Source organism: Balaenoptera acutorostrata, chromosome 3 (genome assembly GCF_949987535.1).
Source record: "Balaenoptera acutorostrata chromosome 3, mBalAcu1.1, whole genome shotgun sequence".
NCBI lineage: Eukaryota > Metazoa > Chordata > Mammalia > Artiodactyla > Balaenopteridae > Balaenoptera > Balaenoptera acutorostrata.
In genome coordinates, this window is record NC_080066.1 from 85706214 (window position 1) to 85729833 (window position 23620).

General features: G+C 46.1%; 1 protein-coding gene across 2 annotated transcripts in view; it reads right to left on the minus strand.

The window, feature by feature from the left end:
• The window catches only part of GLDN (gliomedin), a 70455-nt gene that overhangs the window by 11970 nt on the left and 34865 nt on the right, over positions 1–23620 (minus strand). The window contains exons 3-5 of one of the 2 annotated variants that reach the window (XM_007170393.3): positions 11986–12003; positions 11507–11614; positions 1212–1349 (exon numbers count right to left, since the gene is read on the minus strand). In XM_007170393.3, coding sequence (XP_007170455.1) covers positions 1212–1349; positions 11507–11614; positions 11986–12003 — 264 coding nt within the window. The remainder of the gene's footprint in view (positions 1–1211; positions 1350–11506; positions 11615–11985; positions 12004–23620) is intronic. The other variant, XM_007170394.3, reaches the window with a different exon arrangement.

Here is a 23620-nt window from a genome sequence, read left to right on the forward strand (position 1 = left end):
ACCCTCCTATTCCTTCTCTGCTCTCTGGCCAGAGGACACACTCAGCTCTGGCCTGTTCTCTAGAACTGGGGTACACTCAGAGATGTTGCTTTCCTGAATGGTTTGTGGTCACCCTCACTTGTTTGGTAGTATAAGGGAGTGTGGTATTCTGGATGTGTAGATTTCCCGTATAACTGAGTATAACATGACCTTATATTTTCAAAGTATATTAACATATATATGATCCTGTCAAAACACTTATTAAATTTTATGTATTTTACATGGCAACTTCCCTGTTTGTTAAACAAAGCATGCTAAACCTAATTTGATCTTTCCTTGGTGCTTTGGTCTTAGCACAGTACCTGGCAAATAGCAGGTGCTCAGTAAATTTTGAATGGCTGGATGGGCAACTGATTCAGGGTCATTGTTCTGAACACCTATCATCCTAACTTCTTGAGGACAGATATTATGTCTTAACTCATTTTCATATTCCTATTTCCAGCTACTAGCAAAATCCCTAATTCATAAATGGTGTCCTCTGATATTAAAAAATGCTTATTGAACGCATTAATAGGATAGTTATGTTTTTATGGTATAAATGGTCTCCAAAGTAGCGTGCTTTTAAAATTCTTCTGCCTCTTTCTGTGCCATGACCATCAGCTGTCGCCTACTCTTTCCACCATGTAATTGTCTTTCTGAGGCTTGCTGTGCCTCCACCTCCTCCCCCATAGACAGCAATTATCTGTTTTTAACCTGGGCTGGAAACCAGAAAAAGAAGATCAGCAATGATGTCTGCCCCAATTCTATGTCAAAAGTCTTAGGATAAGGGCCTGAGGATGGCTCTAGCTCAACTCTGAAGCTGTGCTTTCTGTCTGTTGTCCTCTGAGGTATCTGAAATTGCTCGCTTACTTGTCTTGTTCTGGATTGTGCTGGATTTAATAGCTATTTAGAAAAAGGAAGCTTCCTTCATCCGAAATCCATCCAGCCATGACACTTAGACCGGCATTATCTCAACTACTCATGCTTAGATATCAGATTTGGTCTCACCAACATTGGGCTTATATGCATGGTTCTCTCCTTGTTGAAAGCACAGAACTCTAAAACATGCTGCGAAACAGATGGGCACATAAGGCAGCTAAGGAGAGAAGACCCGGAGCAGCCTTGGTACTAGAAGCCAGGCCAATTTCTGGGCCCATTCACCCTGGGAGAGAGCCTGAGCGCCAGCCCCTTACCTGAAGGAAGCACATCATTAGACACGTCCCCTTTGTCTCCTTTGTCACCCTTCTGCCCTGCTGGGCCCTCGTTTCCAGTCAAGCCCAGCTCACCAGGGTCTCCCTTTTCCCCTGGAGTTCCTGTGGCTCCAGGTGGCCCTGAGAAAAAATGATTTATTAGCCTGTTGTGCAGGAAATTCTGGCACACTAACTACTTTGTAATATTGTACTTTGTATTTTTAAGGTGAAGTAGCTTCAGAAACCAAATACATAACACTTCATAACCATTTTAGGACAGCAGCATGTTCTCAATTCATGAAAGAATAGTATCTCCAGGTGGTTCTGTTGAATTCTTTTCAGAGACATTTGGCTGGGCCAACAGGTTAGAGAGGAGTGAACCCCTAGAAGGACAGTCACAGCAAGAGCAGAAAGAAGGTAAAGCCTAATTGGAAGTCTGCCCTCCCCCACCCCACGCCCTCCTCACCCCAGCAGGAAGGACTGAGAACTCAGAGGGGTTTGTTTGGCACCATAAGGGTGGATGTTGTCCTCTGCATTATCTGGTATATTCCTCACAACATTGGAGTGGTAGGCTGGTCAGTTATCCTTACTCTCATTTTATAGAAGTTGGAACTAAGGCCTACAGGGGTTACAACTGATGCTGAGTGAGAAGCAAAAGTCTCGATTCCAACTCCAATGCCCTTTTCTGTGACATTCCAATGCAAAATGCTTTTAATCAAAGTAGCAAAACAGGTAAAGCTGCTTTAGGACAAGCATTACAAGGGATGGTGATAGTGTGAACAAAATGTAATGGAGGAAATCTCTGTCTCTGCTCACAGGGAGGCATCACTATAGGAACTACAGTCCTACCACCCACAGCTAGGAATAGTCAAGATCTATGCCGTGACTCATCTCAGCATTGTACTACAGCAGCATAGTATTCTGATGCCTGGGAGAAAGGAAGCAAACAACATGCATAATATGATTGCCTTGGCTCATAGTAGTTTCCACACAGAAGCTCAGGGAGGGGGAACCTAAACAAAGCCTAGCAATTTCACTGAGGTGAGGAGACAAAAAGTTGAGCTTGGAGAGATAAAGGTGGCTAGCATTCATGAGACAGAATATGAGAGAGGGGGTAATCATGTAGAAAGAGCTCTGGAGAACTTCAGAGGTGTTTCCTCGAGTCTTTGTCAGAGTAATAGTCTGTGCAGGGTGAAAGTCTACAAGGTAGGGAAAAGAATGAACAGAAAGCCACTCACTATACAACTCTCAGAGCTTGCACAGGGAAAGGTTCTCATTCCCACCAGTCAAAGCAGAGAGATCTCAGAATGGTGGGCTGTTAGGTCAAGTCCTTGGAAAGTCTTGTCTTAGTAGTGAGGCTAAATTAGCCCAAGAGTCAAGGCTGCTGTGGATGTACCACAACAAAGCTTAAAAACAAGCTTCAAAAGGATTAAACTGAGCAGAAAGTAGTTTAACTGCCCAGCCAAACGTCTCTAAACTGTAGTTTAAACTACTGAAAGTAGTTTAATCATTTAGTCAATGTAATGTAGCATATTAATAATTTAAGCAAGAAAAAAATTATATGACCATCTTGGTGGAGGCAGAAAAGACATTTGATAAAATTCAACACCAATTCTTAATAAAAATTCTCATCAAATGAGGAATAGAAGGGGACTTCCCTGGTGGTGCAGTGGTTAAGAATTCACCTGCTAATGCAGGGGACACGGGTTCGAGACCTGGTCCGGGAAGATCCCACATGCCGCGGAGCAACTAAGCCCGTGCACCACAACTACTGAGCCTGCTCTCTAGAGCCTGCAAGCCACAACTACTGAGCCCACGCGCCACAACAACTGAGCCCGTGTGCTGCAACTACTGAATCCCTTGTGCCTAGAGCCCGTGCTCCGCAACAAAAGAAGCCGCTGCAATGAGAAGCCCACGTACCGCAACAAAGAGTAGTCCCCACTTGCCACAACCAGAGAAAGCCTGCGCACAGCAATGAAGACCCAAAGCAGCCAAAAATAAATGAATAAATAAATAAAAATTTATGAAAAAAAGAAGAGGAATAGAAGGAAACTTCCTCAATCTGAAAAAGGGCATCTATGAAAAAACCTACAGCTAACATCATCCTTAATGATGAAAGACTAAATGATTTCCCCCTAAGATCAGGAAAAAGACAATGGTATCTATTCTCATCACTTTTATTTCACACTGTACAGGAGGTTCTAGCCAGTGCAATAAAGCAAAGAAAAAGAAATAAAGGCAAACAGACTAGAAAGGATGAATTAAAATTGTCTTTATATGCAGACGACATGATTATTTATGTAGAAAATCTATAAAAAAGCTGCTAGAACTCATGAGCACCTAGGCACACTGAGAGGGAAAGTGATTACTTACTACTGTGCAAAGGTATTGCCAGATATGGATCAGTTAATACGATACCCTATTGCAGGGATCATTTGCTCATTTTGACAAGAGCCTCCTGGAGATATTGCTCAATAGAGATATTTTTCAAAGTGGCAGAGACTTCAGGCAATAGGGAAGAGCCAGAGGCATGTTTTAGTGCAAAACTTCAGTTTCTCTCCATCTCTTTAACCAAGAGGGCTTAGCATTCATTGTTTTTTCTAATTACCTTGCCAGTCCCAAGCCCCTTCTTATAGGTTCTGGCTGAGTGACTGCCCATTCACCCCTCTCCTGTGCCCCATCAACCTGGCCAATCCCCATTCTCCAATTGTCATTCTGTGCCATTGCAATTGTCCTCCCCCCAGATTTAAGACCAATTCTGAACCCTACCCCCAACTTCCTACCAGCCCCATAGGATTCCTATATAGCTGTCCCAAGAGAATCATAGAATTACGGATCGGAAGGCACCTTAGGGGTCACTTAGATTAACCTCCCATCCAACCCTGAAAGCCCCTCTCCACCACCCGATTGGCTCCTTTCAAGTCCTTGCAGCAATGCGGAGGTTATTATATCACATCACACCACAGAGAGCACTGGAATACTCTGCACTGCCATCGGAGGCCATTATTCCCTAAAACATACATCTGGAGCTCTTAGCAGCTTTCCTTTATGCCGAGGGAATGATAAGGTCTTCCAGATTCAAGGCACCCTACACAGACCATCCCAAGGAAGTCAGCAGTATATGAAAGAAACTTAAAGTGTTGATCACTGTTAAAAAATGTGGTGAACAAAGAAACATTCACCAGATTTCAGCCAACTACTAAAAAAAAAAACTCAATGGAAACCATGCAATTCAGCTGTAGATGGGGGTCAGAAGCCCCCGGTTCCCTGCCTCTGCCAGGGGTGATCTTGGGTGTCACCTTGTACTGATGGAGTTGCTGGGGACACAGTGGAAGACGATGTGAAGAAGAGCAGGGACCTCTCTAAATCAGGGACCTCTGCATGAGCACACGTTCTTTTGTCAGTATTTTAAATAGTCAATTTAGCACATTATCTGAAGGACACAAAAGAGAACGTTGCCATAGTGTCCAGCCAGCACAATGCGCCGAGTATAACTGATACCTTCTAAAGGTGTCACATGACCTACATTCAGCAATGCTCAGGGAAATGGTATCTTCTAGTTACTTAAGGGGTTTCTTTTTTCAGGCATTTATTCTAGTCACAAAGAGCTTCTCTGCATCATCGTTTGATTTCCCCTTCTTTTCTTTTATTCCTTCCTCTTATGCATTTTTCCCCCTTTCTCAAAAAGGCTAGGTGTGAAATAGAAAAATGTTCATACTGTAATGCAGCTGTTATAATGCAGCCTGCACAGGGGCAGGTGTTTAAAGCTCAGGATACTAAGGACCTTTGCTTATGGATGTATTCTGACTCTCAGCTGTGTGTGCATGATAATTTTTAAGTTTTCATTAAGAAAGGGTAGGGGATGTTTTGTCTACGTACCGTCTTTGCTGCCTCCACAAAGTTTTCCCTTGTCTTGCTTGGTGAAACCACCTTGGCCACGCACAGAAGTATACCGCCACCTCATCAGAGGACTTGAATGTGGCACTTTCTACCTTCCCCTGCCTCAGCTGTGCACAGGGACACTGTTAAACATTGTGTGGCCTGGACCCTGGCATTGTTGTCCCGTGATTCCTGGCAGGCTTTGAGTCAGCACATTCTGCCAGGGAAGAAAGGCCAGATTCCTCTTGCTTCGCTCGGGCGCTGGATGTGGCTTTCTGTTATTTTCCTTCCCCAGTGGTGCCCACTCAAAACAAGCTGTTTTCCCAGCTTTAGAGTTTGGGGTTGTGTGACCAGCTGGGGTCAACGCCATCATCTTCACTGCAAGGGGTGAGGGAGGACATCTTATTTTTGGCAGGACCATCTGTCTCCGACTGAGGCAGAGGAAAGGGAGCCGAGGGTGTTGGGCAAAACCCAGACCCAAGACTGGGATGAATAAGGAGGAGGGCGTTTACTTCTGTTTTGGTGGAGATTCGATTCTTAGAGAAGACACTGAGGCATTAACTCTTGAGTGAGAAAGTGAGAGGCAGATGGAGAGAAAGAAAAGGCTTGGTTTTGAGGCATAGCACGTCAAACTTCGAAAAAGATGCTAGTTGCAAAATTGACAACATGTAAGTCCAATTCTTCTCTCTAAATCTAAGTCGGTGTTTTCAAATAAATACAGGCATTTCCACTCAGATTTCCTTCCTCACCCTTGGAAACAACAACAACAGTAATATCTAACACTAACATAGCACTTGCTATGTGTCAGGCCCTATTCTAAGCACTTTATATATATATTAATTAATTTAATCTTCCTAACAACACTATGAGGCCGATACTATGACTGTTCTCATTTTACAGATAAGGAAACAGAGTGATTAAGTAACTTGCCCAAGTGCACACAGCTAGTAAGCGGAAGATCCGGGACCCAAACCAAGACTTCAAGCTCTGGCTCTGGCCTACTGCACCCTTGTTCTTAGCATCCCTAAAGTCAGACACTGAGGGTTATCTTCGTATTTCAATATCCCGGAAACAGCTGTTGGTCTAAAGCTCTAAACTCTGGTTTCGTCAGCTTAGTCTTCTTCTCAAGAGCCCGCAGTGGCTCCCGGCGGCCTCCTGCAGACATGGAGCTGAAGGCCCTGACCCCACACCAGGCTCACCTGGGTCCCCTCTTATACACAGGGGCAACCTCCTTAGAAGTTCCTCCGAGTGTGGCTTTTCTGTTCTCCCCCTGCAATGCCCTCCCCATCTCCCCTCTGTTTGTCTCCAAGATGTTGATCACACTTGTCTCTCTCGTCCTTTACACTTGTCTCTACTGTACAATCCGTCCTCTACACTGGATCCTATTTGTTCATTATCTGCACAGGAAAGTTCAGATTTTTCTTCCAGCAGTATTCTCTGCTGTGTAGTATAAAGCATCTTCATATCAGAATAACCAGTTATTGAATTCATCCTGGATATACACTATATCTTCTCTTTCAACAGGACTGTAAGCTCTTATGGACAGAAACTATGTTCTGTTCTTCTCATTCATGCATTCCTTCATTTTTCACTCATTAATTACTTACTGAGCCTCAGCTGGGGTTGGCTGAGAGCTATGCCAAATAATAGTCTCTCTTTCATAGGCAAACACTAGAGCAGGCTGTTTAAAAACCGGAAGCCATGCTAGAGTTGTTGGAAGACAACCTCTTTAGAGTACAGAGGAGACCAAGGCCCGATGAGGGACTGACCCGCCCAAGGCCTCAGAGCCAGTCGGGGTTCGAGGCAGGTGCTCCCGGAACTCCTTTCCTGGCTCCCCTCTGCCAGGAGAGCAGGGACCATTCTGCCTGCCTGACAGGTTAGTACTCATTGAACTGTGCGTTCCTGCACACGTCCTGCGGGCCTCTCGGAAGGGCTGGCGCTCTCCCACCCTCCCGGGAAGACTCAGGGTCAGACTCAGCATCATCCTTCGACAATTAACAGCACTAGCTCCCGAGGCCCAGCCTTCCTTCCCTCGGCTCCTGCTCTGCGGCACCTCCAGTAACGCCACTCTCACAGCTTGGGCCCAACCTCCTCGAGCCTAGACATTTAGTGCAGTTGTGTTTAAGAGCAGGAGTCCAGGAGTCAGAGAGGCCTGGGTTCAAGTCCTGCCTCCTCCACTTATTAGCTTTTGGACATTAGACAAGTTATGTCCATTAGTTCAACCATGACTTGATTGTCCTCTTTCGCTGGCTGTTCTAGGCTCTGGAGGTTGAGTCTAAGCGAGAGTGACATGGCCTGGTTCTCAAGGACCTCACGTTCTCCCTAGGGAGTCAGACCATCAGCATATCAACAGGCAACGCTGGGAGAGAATTTCAGGGAGGGATATGTTATTGGAAAAGAGCAGGGAATGTGACTGAGTTGCTGAGGCAGGTGCCAGACACAGAGGTCAGGGACAATCTTGAAGAGGAGGTGACTTATAAGCTGAGATCTGCTCTGTGGGAAGGACGGGCCTCAAGAAGGGCCGGGTCACAGCAGTGCAAAGGCCCTGGGACAAGGGTGGGCCTGACCTGTTTGGAAAACAGAAAGATAAGGTTTCTTCATCTGCGAAAAATACGGCTGGTAAAAATACCCATCTCCTTGGGGTTGTTGTGAAGACTAAATGAGGTGAGTGTAGAGAGGACTTGGTAGCGTGCCTGACAGTAAATGTCAGCTATTTACTATTGTTCAGAGGATCACTGCTAGAGGGCACGGTCCAGCCTAACCCTGTCCTATCTCTGTGGAACACAGTCTCTTTTTCCTGATTTTGGTAATAGCACTTGTTGTTCCCTCTTTCTGGAATGCACACCCACTCCTCCCTTCTCCCACCCCTTGCCTGGCAAACCACTAACGATCCTGGAACTCTCAGCTGAAATGACGGCCCTTCCTTCTCCACAGCCATGACCCTGGCCCAGCAAGTCACATCCTGCATGAGACCCTGTGGCTGACAGAGAGACCCAGACCACTAACCTGAAGGCTCTGGAAGGGCCTGGCCCCCGCCTCCCATCTCACCTTGCTGCATGCCCCCTCCCCCAGCTGCCCCAGCAGGGCCTTGGCAGGTGTGTGCACTCCACCTGGACCACCCTCTGCCTCGCCCTCATCCCTCAGGTCTGACCTCAGACATTACCTCCCGACCCGCCCTCTCTGCACTGTAGCTTATAACACCCTGTTCTCTCCTTCAAATGTGCACCTCACATTGTGATTACAGATGTATTTGTGTTGACTATTTATGTCTGCCTCCCCACCAAAGATGGAAAGTTCCACAATAGGGGCTACGTCTATTTTGTTTCCCCACTAGTACTTGGAACCCTCTCAGTAAGTATTTGCTGATGAATGTTCCCATCGTCTCCTGGTGTTCTTCCTGCTGCTCAGTCTGTCCTTGGCCTCGTTTGCTGGCTCCTCCCCTCCTACTTGGTCACTAGATGCTGTTACTTCTCAGGGCTTGACCCAGGCTCTCCTCTGCTAGTAGCTCCCTCCCTAAGGGACTGCACCCTGGCCCACAAGCCCACTGCCTTGGGTGACACCCTAATGTATACCTCTAGCCCCGGGGTCTTCTCCAACTGCAGACCTGCATCTTCAAGGCCCCCTTACACCTCCTCCTGGATGTTTCAAGGTATTTCAAACTCAGCACATCCCATGCTGAGCCATGACTGTCTCCCTGGACCTGAGTCAGTCTAGGGCCCCTCACCTCAGGGAAGAGCAGTCAGGCAGGATGAAAATCTCACAGTCAGTCTTGGTGACCCCTTCCCCTTCCTTCTCATATCCACCTTCCCCCAAGTCCTGTTGATTTCACCCCCAAATATCACTCAGCTCATCGGCCTTTGCCCACCCCACCTGTATCCCTTCCGCCCTCATGCTGAGTAGCTTCTGCCCTGTTTCCCTAACAGCAGCACTTGTGCGCTCGCTCCAGTGTGTCCCCCACCAGCAGCAGCGGGGGTATCACAGAAAGGCAGATCTGATCATGTCACTCTCCTACTTGAAACCCCTTCGTGGCTTCTCATGGCTCCCAGAATAGAGCCAATTCCCCTCTGTGGCCCTGCCAGCTCTGGTCCCTCCTCCCACTCCCTGCAATTCTGTTGATTGCTGGGTGGGATGGGAATCCACCCTGGGCTCAGGAAGGGAGCAGGGGAGGGAAAGCATAGCTGTGCGGCTTTGGCAGGGTGACGGGGACAGCACAGCCCTTGCTCTGGAGTCAGATGGTCCAGGCTAGAGTCTGAGCTGGCCGAGGGCTGAGCAATGCTTCCAACAACCTATTCATAGAGCTAGCCTTTTCAAAGCCTCCTCCTTTCCCTCCTGCAGGCTCCTTTGTGTGGCTTCCAGTGAGGTGTGCAGGGCAGGTGTCTGAGTACAAACCCCAGTTCTTAAAACGCTCAGGGCTAACCTGATTCGGTCTTGTTACCTCTCTGGTTTCAACTTGACCATGCTCACTTCTCATCCTTTCTGTCCGGCTACGCTGGCTTCCCTGCCACTCCTCAGCGTCTGCAGGCACACTGGACTTACAGGCTCCGCTGGAACCCTCTCCCCCAGACAGTCCGCCACCTGCGCTCTCCTCTCCTCCAGGTGTCTGCTCAAAGGTCCCTTCTCAGGGGGCCTCACCTGGCCTCCCAGTCTACAGTCACGCCCCACCCTACACACTTCCTATCCCCTCCCCTTGCTCTATTTTTCTCTTTAGCACTTAGCACCGCGTAACAGACAATATATTCTACTTATTTATCTTGTTCATTGTCCATCTGCCCAGACTAGGATGTCAGCCTCATGAGGGCAGAGATTTTGTCAGCTTTTTCATTTCTGGATCTCCAGCATCTAGAATAACACCTGCCACATAAATACGTTTTACAGAAATAAACAGACTTTTTCTTTTCTGCCCTCACTGGGCTGTGGGCTGCATGCTAAGCATATCTCTTCAAAGCTAGAGATCTGTCTCAGACCTTTTTGGAGCTACCCCTTTCTCACCTGACCCACATCCAGTGCTGTATGGTGGTCCCTCCCCCTCACTGTTGGCTCTCATAATACTCATTACTGAATCCTCAGGACCAGATCACATTTGTGGGGTCTTTCTGGGATAAACCAAGAGCCTGAACACTGACGGTCATCATTAATTGATGCTGATATTCATTTATAATTATAGTTATTATCTGACATGTAAGGGTCCATTCTGCTCTGCAGTTCTGGCTGTAACTGCTGGACTTCTGGGGACGGAGTTGACATGGGCTGCGTGGGCCCATTTTCACAGAGGCTGCCCCTGGGAACACAGGTATGCAGGCTTTTGGCAAGTGGCAGAGCCCCTCAACAATTTTCTCCCTTTCCACTGGCTCTCACTCAAATTGTTTAAGAGCAGAAACACTGGAAGGGGTTCCTGTGTTGTCTGGAAGAGTTGTTCTAGTGGTTCTTCTAACCTGGGGCCTGTCCAGGTGAGTTGGGGCAGTGTAACCAAGAGATTGAAAATAAATAAGAGAGTCGGTGGAGCCTCCACCCTCAGCTGCGGCTAAGAACCAGGCCTTCCTCGAAGCGCCCTGAGGAGTCTCTAACCCCTGCCCTCACGCCTCCACTGTGCCATGTGCCAGCTCTCTTCAGGTGACTCTGCCCCGGCCTTCCCCACGGACTTCCCAGGACTGGTGCTCAGAGCCCCTCAGAACTCGCCCTGCCCCAGCCTCCAACCCCCAGACCCTGCCAGGCCCTAGCTGAGCCCCTGCTGGTCACTGCTCCCTGACACATCTGACACCTTGGTGTTTCCAGGTCTTTGCTTGGGTGGTGGCAATACCACCACTCACAGCAGGGCAGAGGAGGTCTCTCAGAGATGCCAGCCACATCTTCTTAATAGTCCTGTGACCCCTGGACAGGAGACCCTGACAGCTGGGACCACACAACCTGAGTGTCAGCCTGGATGCTGCCTTCCTACTCAAATCATTCTAGTGATTCCTCCAGCCAGGAAAACCTAGGGGTCAATATCAGTCAACTGATTTTCGGTCAAACACAAAAATTTGCTGGGCAGGAGGAGGCAGTGAGAGGGTCGGGCAGGAACGACACTTGAAAGAACTTCGGGTACCAGCACAGACAGCCTTCACAGCCCGTGTAGTGGCCCTCCCCAGGACTGCTCACTCCTGCCCCTTCCATCTGTCTGTCTGCATCAGAGCAAGCAGAGGAGTGGACATCAGCTCTCAGGTGTACTGCTTCTCTCAGGCAGACTGGATATAAATCTTATCGGGGTTGGACCAAAGAGAAGGCCCTTGCCGCCCCAGAACACAGCAGCTTCCAGGCAAGCATTAACCAGCCTTGCATTCAGAGATGCAGCACTTTTCCCCCACTGCACCAGCTTTGGTTCATCCAAAATGCAATAATAGAGACAAAAAACAAGGAAATGAATTAGAAGAGTGACAAAATACCCATTTTTCCTCTCTTTCCATTTGCTCCTTTTTCGCCTTTTGGGCCCTGGGGACCAGGCTGTCCATCTGATCCATTGTGTCCTGGTAACCCACCAATTCCTGGAGGTCCTGCATCAAAACACGGGAAATGGGAACATTTAAAAAAATCTTCACAGAAGTTAACATGATTTCCTTTAGCCAGTGAAACTGGCCAGGCATTGACGCCTCTTCCAGATCTTCTCCTGCTTCTTCCTTTCTTTCTCTACCTTCCCTGCCCCCGCCTGAAGCAGTGACAGGTGGGGAATGGTGACAGCAAGTTCTCAAGTGGGAGGGAACAGGAGAGCTGGTGATTGGGGCAGAGAGAAGGAGGGGGACACAGTGATAGTCAAGGCTGCCTTCAGACTCTTCTTCCTTCCCTGCTTCAGTCCCTTCTGAGTGATCCCGGGGAGCCAGCCACCCATATCCTTCCCATGAACTTGGAAAAATCCATGGGCCCTTACCTGCTGGGCCAGGTGGTCCTACAACAGAAAAAAATATTTAGATGGTAAACCACAGATGGAAGAAAGTGAAGCCAACACCACAACCCAAAAAACAAAGAGCACCTTCCCCCTCTTAAAACGTACTAACCATCTATGGGCCCTAAGGAACCGCTCCATGCCTTTTACTTAGAACTCAGTATATTTGCCCAAAGATTCTACAAAACAATTCAACAAAGACCCATTTGCCAATCAAAACCACTTTTGCAAAAAAAAAAAAAAAAAAAAAAACCACTTTTGCTTAAGTTCCAATGGACTAAGAATAATTTCTAAGTGGCTTCACTATAGACTCATAAATCAGTCATCTCTCAAGCAATCAACTTAATTAAATGAGGTTTGGTGACAATGTGGGTGGGCACTAGTGCAGCCCTGGCAAAGGTAGGTGTCAGGAAGTGCTGCTTTTGCATGGCTGAGATCCAGCTGTCCCAGGAGCAGCCCCAGATACGCTCATCCAGCCAGCCTGTCTCCTCTAGGCCGCCAAGGGGAATTGAGAGCAGAAGCTGGTTTGCTTGGTCTCTATTTTGTTGCATAAAATAGCCTGAGAAAACTTGAGGGCCCAGATCAGGTAACAGATACCTTTCTTAGTGTGTAATTACCCAAGGATCTAAGGGGTTCAGGTGAATAATTTACACATAATCTAACACAATAATTTTGCTTCCACAAATAGTCTTAGTGACAATTATTCCATTTAAGCACTCGGACAAGCCAGTGAGGTCATGACATGAACAGCTGAGGGTCTTTTGCTTCTCCGGAACACATATAACAATCACCAATATTGGAGTGGGTAGGTCTTTCTAAAGATCCAAGCCTGTGACTCTTCAGAAAACCACCATTTATACTGATGAACCTAGTGGCAGGGCAAGAATAAAGATGCAGATGTAGAGAATGGACTTGAGGACACAGTAGGAGAAGGGTAAGCTGGGACGAAGTGAGAGAGTAGCATTGACATATATATACTACCAAATGTAAAATGGATGGTTAGTAGAAAGCTGCTGCATAGCACAGGGAGATCAGCTCGATGCTTTGTGACGACCTAGAGGGGTGGCATAGGGAGGGTGGGAGGGAGGCTCAAGAAGGAGGGGATATGGGGGTATAGGTATACATATAGCTGATTCACTTTGTTGTACAGCAGAAACTAACACATACAACATTGAATAGTAGTTATACTCCAATAAAGATATATATATATACACATATATATATCTATATATATATATATATATAAAAGAAAACCACCATTTACTAAGCACTTCTGTGTGCACCACAATCTTCCCATAAGTAGAAATCTTGATCCTTGTGTCTGCTGTGTTTACGACCTATCTGAGGAAGGTGAATACTTTGAAACCACAATGAGATGAGGGAGCTACAGAGAAGCAAACCCCTACAGAGGTGCCAGGGAAGTCTGGGCACATGGCAGTCGGAGAAGGCTCTCAGAGAGAGTGAGCCTTGAGCTGTGGCTCTGAAGACACAGTGGCCTGACATGGCTGCAGGGGTGAGGGCTGGGCATCCCATGCAGGAGACCAGCTGGAGAAAAGGTACAGGGGTGGGAGCTTGCGTGATTCAGGGTGAGAGAAAGGAGGAAGAATGGCTCAGCTGGAGTGTGTAGAGATGAGGCTGAAGTGTGTTCTTGGCAGAGGGATGTGGGGTAGCAGCACTTGAAGACCAAGTGGAGGGGTGTAGACAGTATGTGCCAGGCAGTGCGGAGCTACAGTAGATTGATTCTTAAGCAGGGGGGGATGACACTGAAATCAGCGTGTGTTTGATATCCTCTCTGTAGATGGATATGGAATAGAACTAGGGAGTGAGATGAGAGAGAGAAAGAGACAGGGAAGGAAGGGGGTGGGGCAGGGAGAAAATATCCAGAGGATCTTTGTAGTTAAAGTTTGGGACAAGGTTGTGGATAAATGCGGTTGGTGACTGTAGAGTTCTAGAGGGAGCTAGACATTCGAGAGGTGTTTCAGCAGAAGAATGGGCAGGACATGTCCATGTCTGATTGGGTAGGAGACAGCTGAGGAGGCCTCTCAGACGACTGAGCCTGGATACTGATGAGCCTATTTGACAGACATGAAAACTTTGGGAAGAATACGTGTTTGAAGGTATGCTTTCAGTACATACAGTCCTATGTTGGGCAAAAATGATTTGCTGAAAACAGCACGGCATTTTCTAGGGTCAGTGTAGCCTGTAGTCAGTGTGGTCAGTTTACTGCCAGATGGCGCACACATGCCCTGGTAAGGAGGTGATATGGCCCTTTGAGAGCTGTCAGAAGAAATCAATCAATCGTCAGTCCCGACTGCAGATGGAGCCAAATTCAGATGTGCAGATTGGTAGAAAAAGGTAAACAAGCAAGAATCAACTGTATATAGTAGGTTTCAAGAGTTCTCAGGGAGGGATACATTGGGAGATTGGGACTGACATATACACATTACTCTATATAAAATAGATAACTAATAAGAACCTCCTGTATAGCACAGGGAACTCTACTCCATATTCTGTAATGATCTATATGGGAAAAGAATCTAAAAAAGAGTGGATATATGTATACGCATAACTGATTTACTTTGCTGTACAGCAGAAACTAACACAACATTGTAAATCAACTATACTCCAATAAAAATTAATTAAAAAAAAAAAAGGACAGTCCGATAACCATTTCCATGCAGTGGAGTATTGGAAAGAGGTCCTGGCAGGAGCTGTATACTTAGGACACATTAGTTATGGCCAAGGGTATCACTATGATGAAGTGTTTAGATTAGGGTTTCTTGACACTGACCTGAGATCCTTGATACCCTATGGCTACAGTTTTTACACATTTGAGGCCACAAAATCAACTAGAATGCTTGTAAAAATGCAGATACCTGGGTCCCATCTGGAGATTCTGATTTGATTTGGATTTAGAGTAAGGCCCAGGAACTGGCATTTTTACCAAGCACCACAGGTGTATGGGATGCAGGTGGTCCTGGGTCCCCTCGACCTGATGTGAAAATTTTCTGGGAAAAGAGTCAGTCACTCTCCTTAAAGGGGTTCCTGACCCTAGAAATATTGGGAGCTACTAGCCTTCAGGTAAGAGCGAAATGTCTGAGCCAAATTTGGGGATGTAGAGAGGGGGACACACCCCATCTGGAGGGAGGAAGGTGATAGAAGAAGCACCAGGAAAGAGAGAGAGAGTGATCTGAAGATGGAAGAGGGAAGCCAACAGGTCTCATGCCTTGAAGCTAGAGAATTTCAGAAGAGAAAGGATGACAAACGGTTCCAAAGAGCTCAGGAGCAGAGTGCTACAGTGATGATGACTGTCCCAATATCCTGGGATGCCAATTGAGCTGCTCACGGCCCCTTACACCCAGAAGAAGCCCCAAATATGAGTCATTATAATAATGTCAAATGTCAAATGTGTGCCTACTAGCTATTTAGCAAACCATCTTTCAGGATGTTTTTTTAGCTCCTGACCCTTCTCCTCTTCTGGAATAACAGACCCTCTAGGAACACGTGTGGGCAGCCGCGTTCATGTTAACACTGTACGCAGGGCTGTTTCCTGGGCCTGCCAGCAGTGCAGCTACACAGGACTGCACGCTAAGAAGGGAGCTCCCTGCTTGGGTTTAAATGCTCTGCAGTTGCCGTTTGGACATTCTTTTTTTTTTTTTTTTTTTAACATCTTTATTGGAGTATAATTGCTTTACAATGGTGTGTTAGTTTCTGCTTTATAAAAAAGTAAATCAGTTATACATATACATATGTTCCCATATCTCTTCCCTCTTGGGTCTCCCTCCCTCCCACCCTCCCTATCCCACCCCTCTAGGTGGTCACAAACCACCGAGCTGATCTCCCTGTGCTAAGCGGCTGCTTCCCACTAGCTATCTATTTTACGTTTGGTAGTGTATATACGTCCATGCCACTCTCTCACTTTGTCACAGCTTACCCCTCCCCCTCCCCATATCCTCAAGTCCATTCTCTAGTAGGTCTGTGTCTTTATTCCCGTCTTACCCCTAGGTTCTTCATGACCTTTTTTGCTTTTTTCTTAGATCGTTTGGACACTCTTAATCATTTTTTCTTTGAATTTGTGCTTTGTAAGTGAAGTCTGATGGGACAGTGGAGCATGGCCCGGGGCTTTGAGTCTTGATTTATATGTGGCCCTGCCTCCTATCTCCTCCCTGCCTCCCCAGGACAGATTTTCCCCTGCCTGCTCCTGTGCCCCTTGAGGTGTCCTCCCCACTCCCTGCCCCATCAGTGACTGCTGCCACCTGCCACCCCAGTGGGGGCCCAGGCTCGAGTGCAGGGGAGGCTAGGGTTGGGTGTGTGCCCTGCGTGCTTTTGTCCCAGGGAGCCCCTGTGCCTGTGAGGGTGTGTACTCATGCGGTGAGTATCCCATGCCTCAAGGAGTACGACATTAAGTAGCAAATAAAAAGCCCCACCATGGCAGGTCAAGAGAGGTTGTGGAAGAAAGGAAAAAGCCTTTTTCCTGCTTCATGAACAAGGGACCCTGCATTTTCATTTTGCACTGGGCCCTGCAAATGGCTCTGATTACCCCACCCAACACTCCTAGCTGGAGTTGTTTAGAATTGGGTAGATACGTGATAGGAGCTGAACCACTTAGATTTTTTTCTCCTTGCAATCTAAAGTTGACCTACAATGCCCCTACTTATGTGAAGTAGAGGTCTGTGGATGGCCATGCACAGTGAAAAATGTCAGTCTGCAGGGAGAAGAAAATGAAGGAGAGAGAAGCAGAGATGAGGGACTGGGTGTCTGCTAGAGAGTCAGAAAGGCTGAGAGAGGAGCTGTGTGGGTTTCCCAGTGGCTTTCCAGTTCCTGGCTCCAGCCCCCTGGGTCAGGCTGCTTCCCCTGCCCTCCTGGTCTGTCTGTGAGATACCCTTCTGTCTCATGAGGCAAGCTTTGTTTTCACCAGACTGGGTTTCATTGTCATCTTCCTGGACCCACAGACAGATTGCGTTTCCCTGCCTTCCTTCCATGGTGGGGGTGGGGAAGTGAGATACCTCCAGGCCTGACCTTTTAAAGCACCCAGTGGGTGCCATCCTTTGTTCCCCTCTCTTCCCTTGGGAGTGATCTTGGTGCCTGGTGCTCAGATGATGGAGCTACGAGACGGCAGCACTTGGCTCTCTGAGTTTCCAGAACTGCATAGGAGAGTCACCCAAATTTCGCTGGACTTCGTGGAGTGGGAAATAAGCCTTTGCTGTGTTAAGCTGCTGAGATTTTAAGGTTTAATTGTTACCAGAGCATGGCCAAACCCAGCTTGACAAACACATCCCTCTATCTTTTTAATAATTTATAACCTCTCACCCGCTTTTCCTCACATAAGCTCTAACGGGTTCCTGCTACAAGCAAACAATAGAATCTTAATTGAGACAGGATATATAGGCACCAGAGTTATGGAGAGTGAATAATAAAGAAGTGTAAGTGTAAGTCTCACTCCCTGTCTTCAAGGGCAGGCGCTGGCCAGTGGCTAACGCTACAGGCTTCTGGAAAACCTGACTCCTTGGATCCTCCCACCACAGCCATTCCAAGTCATAGGAGAAGATGCTTATCTCTAATTTCCTTTTAGTAGCCTCTGCTTTCCCCCTGGGATGGTATCAGAACTGATGTTGCCTGACCCAAGTGACCTGCTTAGCACAGCAATGACCACAGAGGAAGTGGCTACACATTTCCCAAAGCCTTGCTGGTAGAGGAAAAAAAGAAGCCAAAAAATCCAAATAGATTTATCATTGCAACAAAAAGAATAAAATACATAGGAATAAACCTACCTAAGGGGACAAAAGACCTATATGCAGAAAACTATAAGACACTGAAGAAAGAAATTAAAGATGATACAAACAGATGGAGAGATATACCATGTTCTTGGATTGGAAGAATCAACATTGTGAAAATGACTATACTGCCCAAAGCAATCTACAGACTCAATGCAATCCCTATCAAACTACCAATGGCATTTTTCACAGAACTAGAACAAAAAATTTCACAGTTTGTATGGAAACACAAAAGACTCCGAATAGCCAAAGCCATCTTGAGAAAGAAAAACAGAGCTGGAGGAATCAGGTTCCCTGACTTCAAACTATAGTACAAAGCTACAGTAATCAAAACAGTATGGTACTGGCACAAAAACAGAAATATAGATCAATGGAACAGGATAGAAAGCCCAGAGATAAACCCACGCACATATGGTCACCTTATCTTTGATAAAGGAGGCAAGAATAAACAATGAAGAAAATACAGCCTCTTCAATAAGTGGTGCTGGGTAAACTGGACAGCTGCATGTAAAAGAATGAAATTAGAACACTCCCTAACACCATACACAAAAATAAACTCAAAATGGATTAAAGACCTAAATGTAAGGCCAGACACTATCAAACTCTTAGAGGAAAACATAGGCAGAACATTCTATGACATAAATCACAGCAAGATCCTTTTTTGACCCACCTCCTAGAGAAATGGAAATAAAAACAAAAATAAACAAATGAGACCTAATGAAACTTAAAAGCTTTTGCAGAGCAAAGGAAAACATAAACAAGATGAAAAGACAACCCTAGAATGGAAGAAAATATTTGCAAACGAAGCAACTGACAAAGGATTAATCTCCAAAATATACAAGCAGCTCAGGCAACTCAATATCAAAAAAACAAACAACCCAATCCAAAAATGGGTGGAAGACCTAAACAGACATTTCTCCAAAGAAGATATACACATTGCCAACAAACACGTGAAAGGATGCTCAACATCGCTAATCATTAAAGCAGTGCAAATCAAAACCACAGTGAGGTGTCACCTCACACCAGTCAGAATGGCCATCACCAAAAATCTACAAACAATAAATGCTGGAGAGGGTGTGGAGAAAGGGAACCCTCTTACACTGTTGGTGGGAATGTAAATTGATACAGCCACTATGGAGAACAGTATGGAGGTTCCTTAAAAAACTAAAAATAGAACTACCATATGACCCAGCAATACCCTGAGAAAACCAGAATTCAAAAAGAGTCATGTACCACAATGTTCATTGCAGCACTATTTACAGTAGTCAGGACATGGAAGCAACCTAAGTGTCCATCGACAGATTAATGGATAAAGAAGATGTGGCACATATATACAATGGAATATTACTCAGCCATAAAAAGAAACGAAATTGAGTTATTTGTAGTGAGGTGGAAGGACCTAGAGTCTGTCATACAGAGTGAAGTAAGTCAGAAAGAGAAAAACAAATACTGTATGCTAACACACATATATGGAATCTAAAAAAAAAAAAAGGTTCTGAAGAACCTAGGGGCAGGACAGGAATAAAGATGCAGACATAGAGAATGGACTTGAGGACACGGGGAAGGGGAAGGGTAAGCTGGGACGAAGTGAGAGAGTAGCATTGACATATATACACTACCAAATGTAAAATAGCTAGCTAGTGGGAAGCAGCTGCATAGCACAGGGAGATCAGCTCGGTGCTTTGTGACCACCTGGGGGGGTGAGATAGGGAGGGTGGGAGGGAGACGCAAGAGGGAGGGGATATGGGGATATATGTATACGTATAGCTGATTTGTTATACAGCAGAAACTAACACAACATTGTAAAGCAATTATACTCCAATAAAGATGTTAAAAAAAAAAAAGAGAGAGACATGTACCACAGTGTTCATTGCAGCACTATTTACAATAACCAGGACATGGAAGCAACCTAAGTGTCCATCGACAGATGAATGGATAAAGAAGATGTGGCACATATATACAATGGAATATTACTCAGTCATAAAAAGAAGTGAAACTGAGTTATTTGTAGTGAGGTGGATGGACCTAGAGTCTGTCATATAGAGTGAAGTAAGTCAGAAAGAAAAACAAATACTGTATGCTAACACATATATATGGAATCTAAAAAAAAATGGTTCTGACGAACCTAGGGGCAGGACAGAAATAAAGATGTAGACATAGAGAATGGACTTGAGGACATGGGGAGGGGGAAGGGCAAGCTGGGATGAAGTGAGAGAGTAGCATTGACATATATACACTACCAAGTGTAAAATAGATAGCTAGTGGGAAGCAGCTGCAAAGCACAGGGAGATCAGCTCGGTGCTTTGTGACCACCTAGAGGGGTGGGATAGGGAGGGTGGGAGGGAGACGCAACAGGGAGAGTATATGGGGACATATGTATAGGTATAGCTGATTCACTTTGTCATACAGCAGAAACTAACACAACATTGTAAAGCAATTATACTCCAATAATGATGTTAAAAAAAAAAAAAAGAAAGTAAGGCCTGGTTCTGCTGCCATAGGAAGAGCTAGTGAAAGATGCAACTTCATAAACCTGATATTTCCAGGTCTGGAACACCTCCGAGGTCTGTAGTCTTGACTCTCTCCTACTCCTACTCCCAGCAAGGACTCCCTGGGGCTCAGGATTCATGCCAGCCACGGCTTCAGTGCCAGAGAGGAGCTCTGGCCAGAGCGGGGGTGGTCCCCTCTTTCCCTTGGGAGGCAGGCATGCTTGCCTTAAGGGATGGCCTGACAGGGTCCAAGCCCGAATCCACATTTGGAGCCCGAATCCACCAACACTAAAACAACTTGCTAGTTTGCTCAGTAAGGCCAGTTGAGTGAAAACATCATCAGCTACACTAGCTGTTCTGAGAGTGGCCTATCCATTTGTTTACCAAAGGTTGAACTGTCTACAGCTTTGAGGCCTCAGTTCCCACCCTCTGTGTGCTGGCCCATCCTCTGCAACCACCCCTGCTGCCAGCTATTCTGCCAGTCCCAGGGCACCTGACGTGGGAAAGTATGTATCTTTCCTCACATGCCCCCATTAAACTGAAGCTTTGGTCCAATCTCATTTATTTGGTGCATTTCAACTTTGGATTATGACCATGGCAACCTTAAAAATGAGTAGAGTAGGGATGGCAAATAGGTTTTTTTGTTTGTTTTTTTGTTTTTATTTTTTTTTGGCCGCGTTGGGTCCTAGCTGCGGCACGCGGGATCTTTGTTGAGGTACACGGGCTCTTTGTTGCGGTGCATGGGCTTCTCTCTTGTTGTGGTGTGTGGGTTTTCTCTCTCTAGTTGTGGCATGCAGGTTTTCTCTTCTTTAGCTGTGGTGCACAGGCTCCAGGGTGCGTGGGCTCTGTAGTCGTGGCGGGTGGGTTCCAGAGTGCGTGGGCTCTGTAGTTTGCAGCACGCGGGCTCTCTAGTTGAGGTGTGTGAGCTCAGTAGTTGTGGCGCATGGGCTTAGTTGCCCTGTGGCATGTGGGATCTTAGTTCCCTGATGAGGAATCGAACCCGTGTCCCCTGCATTGGAAGGCAGATTCTTTACCACTGGACCACGAGGGAAGTCTCAGCAAATAGGTTTTATTTCAAGTGCCAATTCTAATCAATTAGTACAACTTTCTGCAACACTAGAAAAGAATGACCTGAGACCTGAGGCCATGCTCGGCAGCAACTGTGATCCACTATTGATGTCTGCCTGGAAATAGGATAAGAAGTGTTATCACTGGGTTGGAGTCTCATGGCTGCAAGGAGAATGGGCACTGTGGATTTCAAGCAACTCTGTTGCAACAAGCAGTTCAGCAATATTATGGTTTAGAGATTTTCCAACAAGCCCCTATATGGAGGCCACTGGAGGTGAAGAATTACCCAAGACCTGCCTTCTTCAAGATACCTGCTCTTCCAGAAGACATGCTTCTGGGGTCCCAAGGAAACCTGCGCTCAGGGGTAAGATGCATCCAGAAAACATGTCATTTGACAAACTCTGCACTAGCAAAAACCCCAGACTACTCTAGCTAGTGAACTGCCCTCACTATTCACCTGAGATGTCACCAGCTGCACAAAACTACACGGCATCTGTCTTTGTCCCCAGAGCAACCACAGCTGAGTCCTGGGAAAGGGACAGGAATGGGGTTTCATGGTCACAGCTGGACTAGCTTCAAGTCACATGCACCTGCTTTTTTAAAGATGAATCTAGTGTGGAGCTAGATCTTGTTCTCAGGCCCCAAGCCCAGGGTCTGCCCTGGCAATCCTTCCTGAAGGCATTTTCTGCAAGCTCTGGACCAAGGCTCTCTGTGCCTCTCCCCAAAGTTCCCCAATTCAGTCCTGGGTCCTGTCACCTCCCCACCCCCAATCCAGGCAGCTTGGCCTATCCCTAGGTACCTCCTTGCCTTGCAACTTGCACTTTTCACACCTAAGTTTTAATTGAAGGGCTTTCTGTGTACAAGGAGGCCCACTTTCAAGCTATCATGAAAAATGAAGGGGCTGGCATTTGAAAAGCATTTTTAGATGCCAAAGAATAACCTCCTCAACCCATTTCCAGCATAGATGCGATCCCGCCAGCCTCTCCTAAGTGGTCTTAATAGCTCCAGCCCACATTCACTGAACAGCTTGGCTCTCATTCTATCACTATAAAAATCAGAAAGGAAGAGGCTTTTCCTGTGCCTCTCAACAGGGCTTTTGTGCCTGTAATTCCATCCATTTGAGCATTTTTCTAGCGCTCATTACTGTCACACATGGGAACGCTGAAAAGGGACTCCCAGAGATGGAAGAAAGGTGCTTAAGCCACAAGGGTTTCAGAATAAAGGATCAAGCTGTTCTGAAGATATTTAATTTTCTGTGAGGGCTGAAATGTGACTTGAGTAACTCAATTAGCATTTTCTAAGAAGCCACAGGATTATAGCTTTTCTCTCTGAGGCTAAACTAAGCAAACAAGAGTCAGACTTGGACACAGGGTTCCTCAGAGAAGCATCTTTCTTACCAGCCCACCACTCCCATTAATCACTTACATAAATCACAGGTTTAGTCATTCAACAGACTCAACCAGAGCTCCTAACGCACGGCAGGTAACGAGAGGTACTGGGGAGAATATTGCAGAAGAGGTTTCTTACAACTCCACACACACTGTGCACTGTGAAGTGACCAGGACCTCCCCAGAGCCTGGGGCCATAGACTGAGGAGATCCAACACAAGCTTCAGATGGCTTCAAAGTCTTGTGGTTATCTTTAAAGTCCATGAGAGCTGTGCATTTACTCCGTAAAAGGAGTTTTTCTTTCTTTTTTAAATTGAAGTAGAGTTGGCCTACAATATTATATTAGTTTCAGGTATACTACATAGTGATTCAACATTTATATACATTATAAATTGATCACCATAAGTCTAGTAATTTGTCACAGTACAAAGTTACTGCAATAATACTGACTATATTCCCTATGCTGGACACTACATCCCCATGACTCATTTATTTTATAACTGTAAGTTTGTACCCCTTAATCTCCCTCACTTATTTCACTTACCCCCTAACCCCCCTTTCCTCCCTGTTTGTTCTCTATATCTGTGAGTCTGTTTCTGTTTTATGTTTGTTCATTTGTTTTGTTTTCTAGTTTCCACATATAAGTGAAATCATACAATATTTGTCTTTCTCTGTCAGACTTAATTCACTTAGCATATTACCCTCTAGGTCCATCCATTTTGCTGCAAATGGCAAAATTTCATTCTTTTTTAATGGCTGAGTAGTATTCCATTGTATGTATATACCACATCTTCTTTAACCATTCATCTATCAATGGGCACTTAGGTTGCTTTCATATTTTGGATATTGTAAATAATGCTGCAATGAACATAGGGGTGCATATATCTTTTCTAATTAGTTT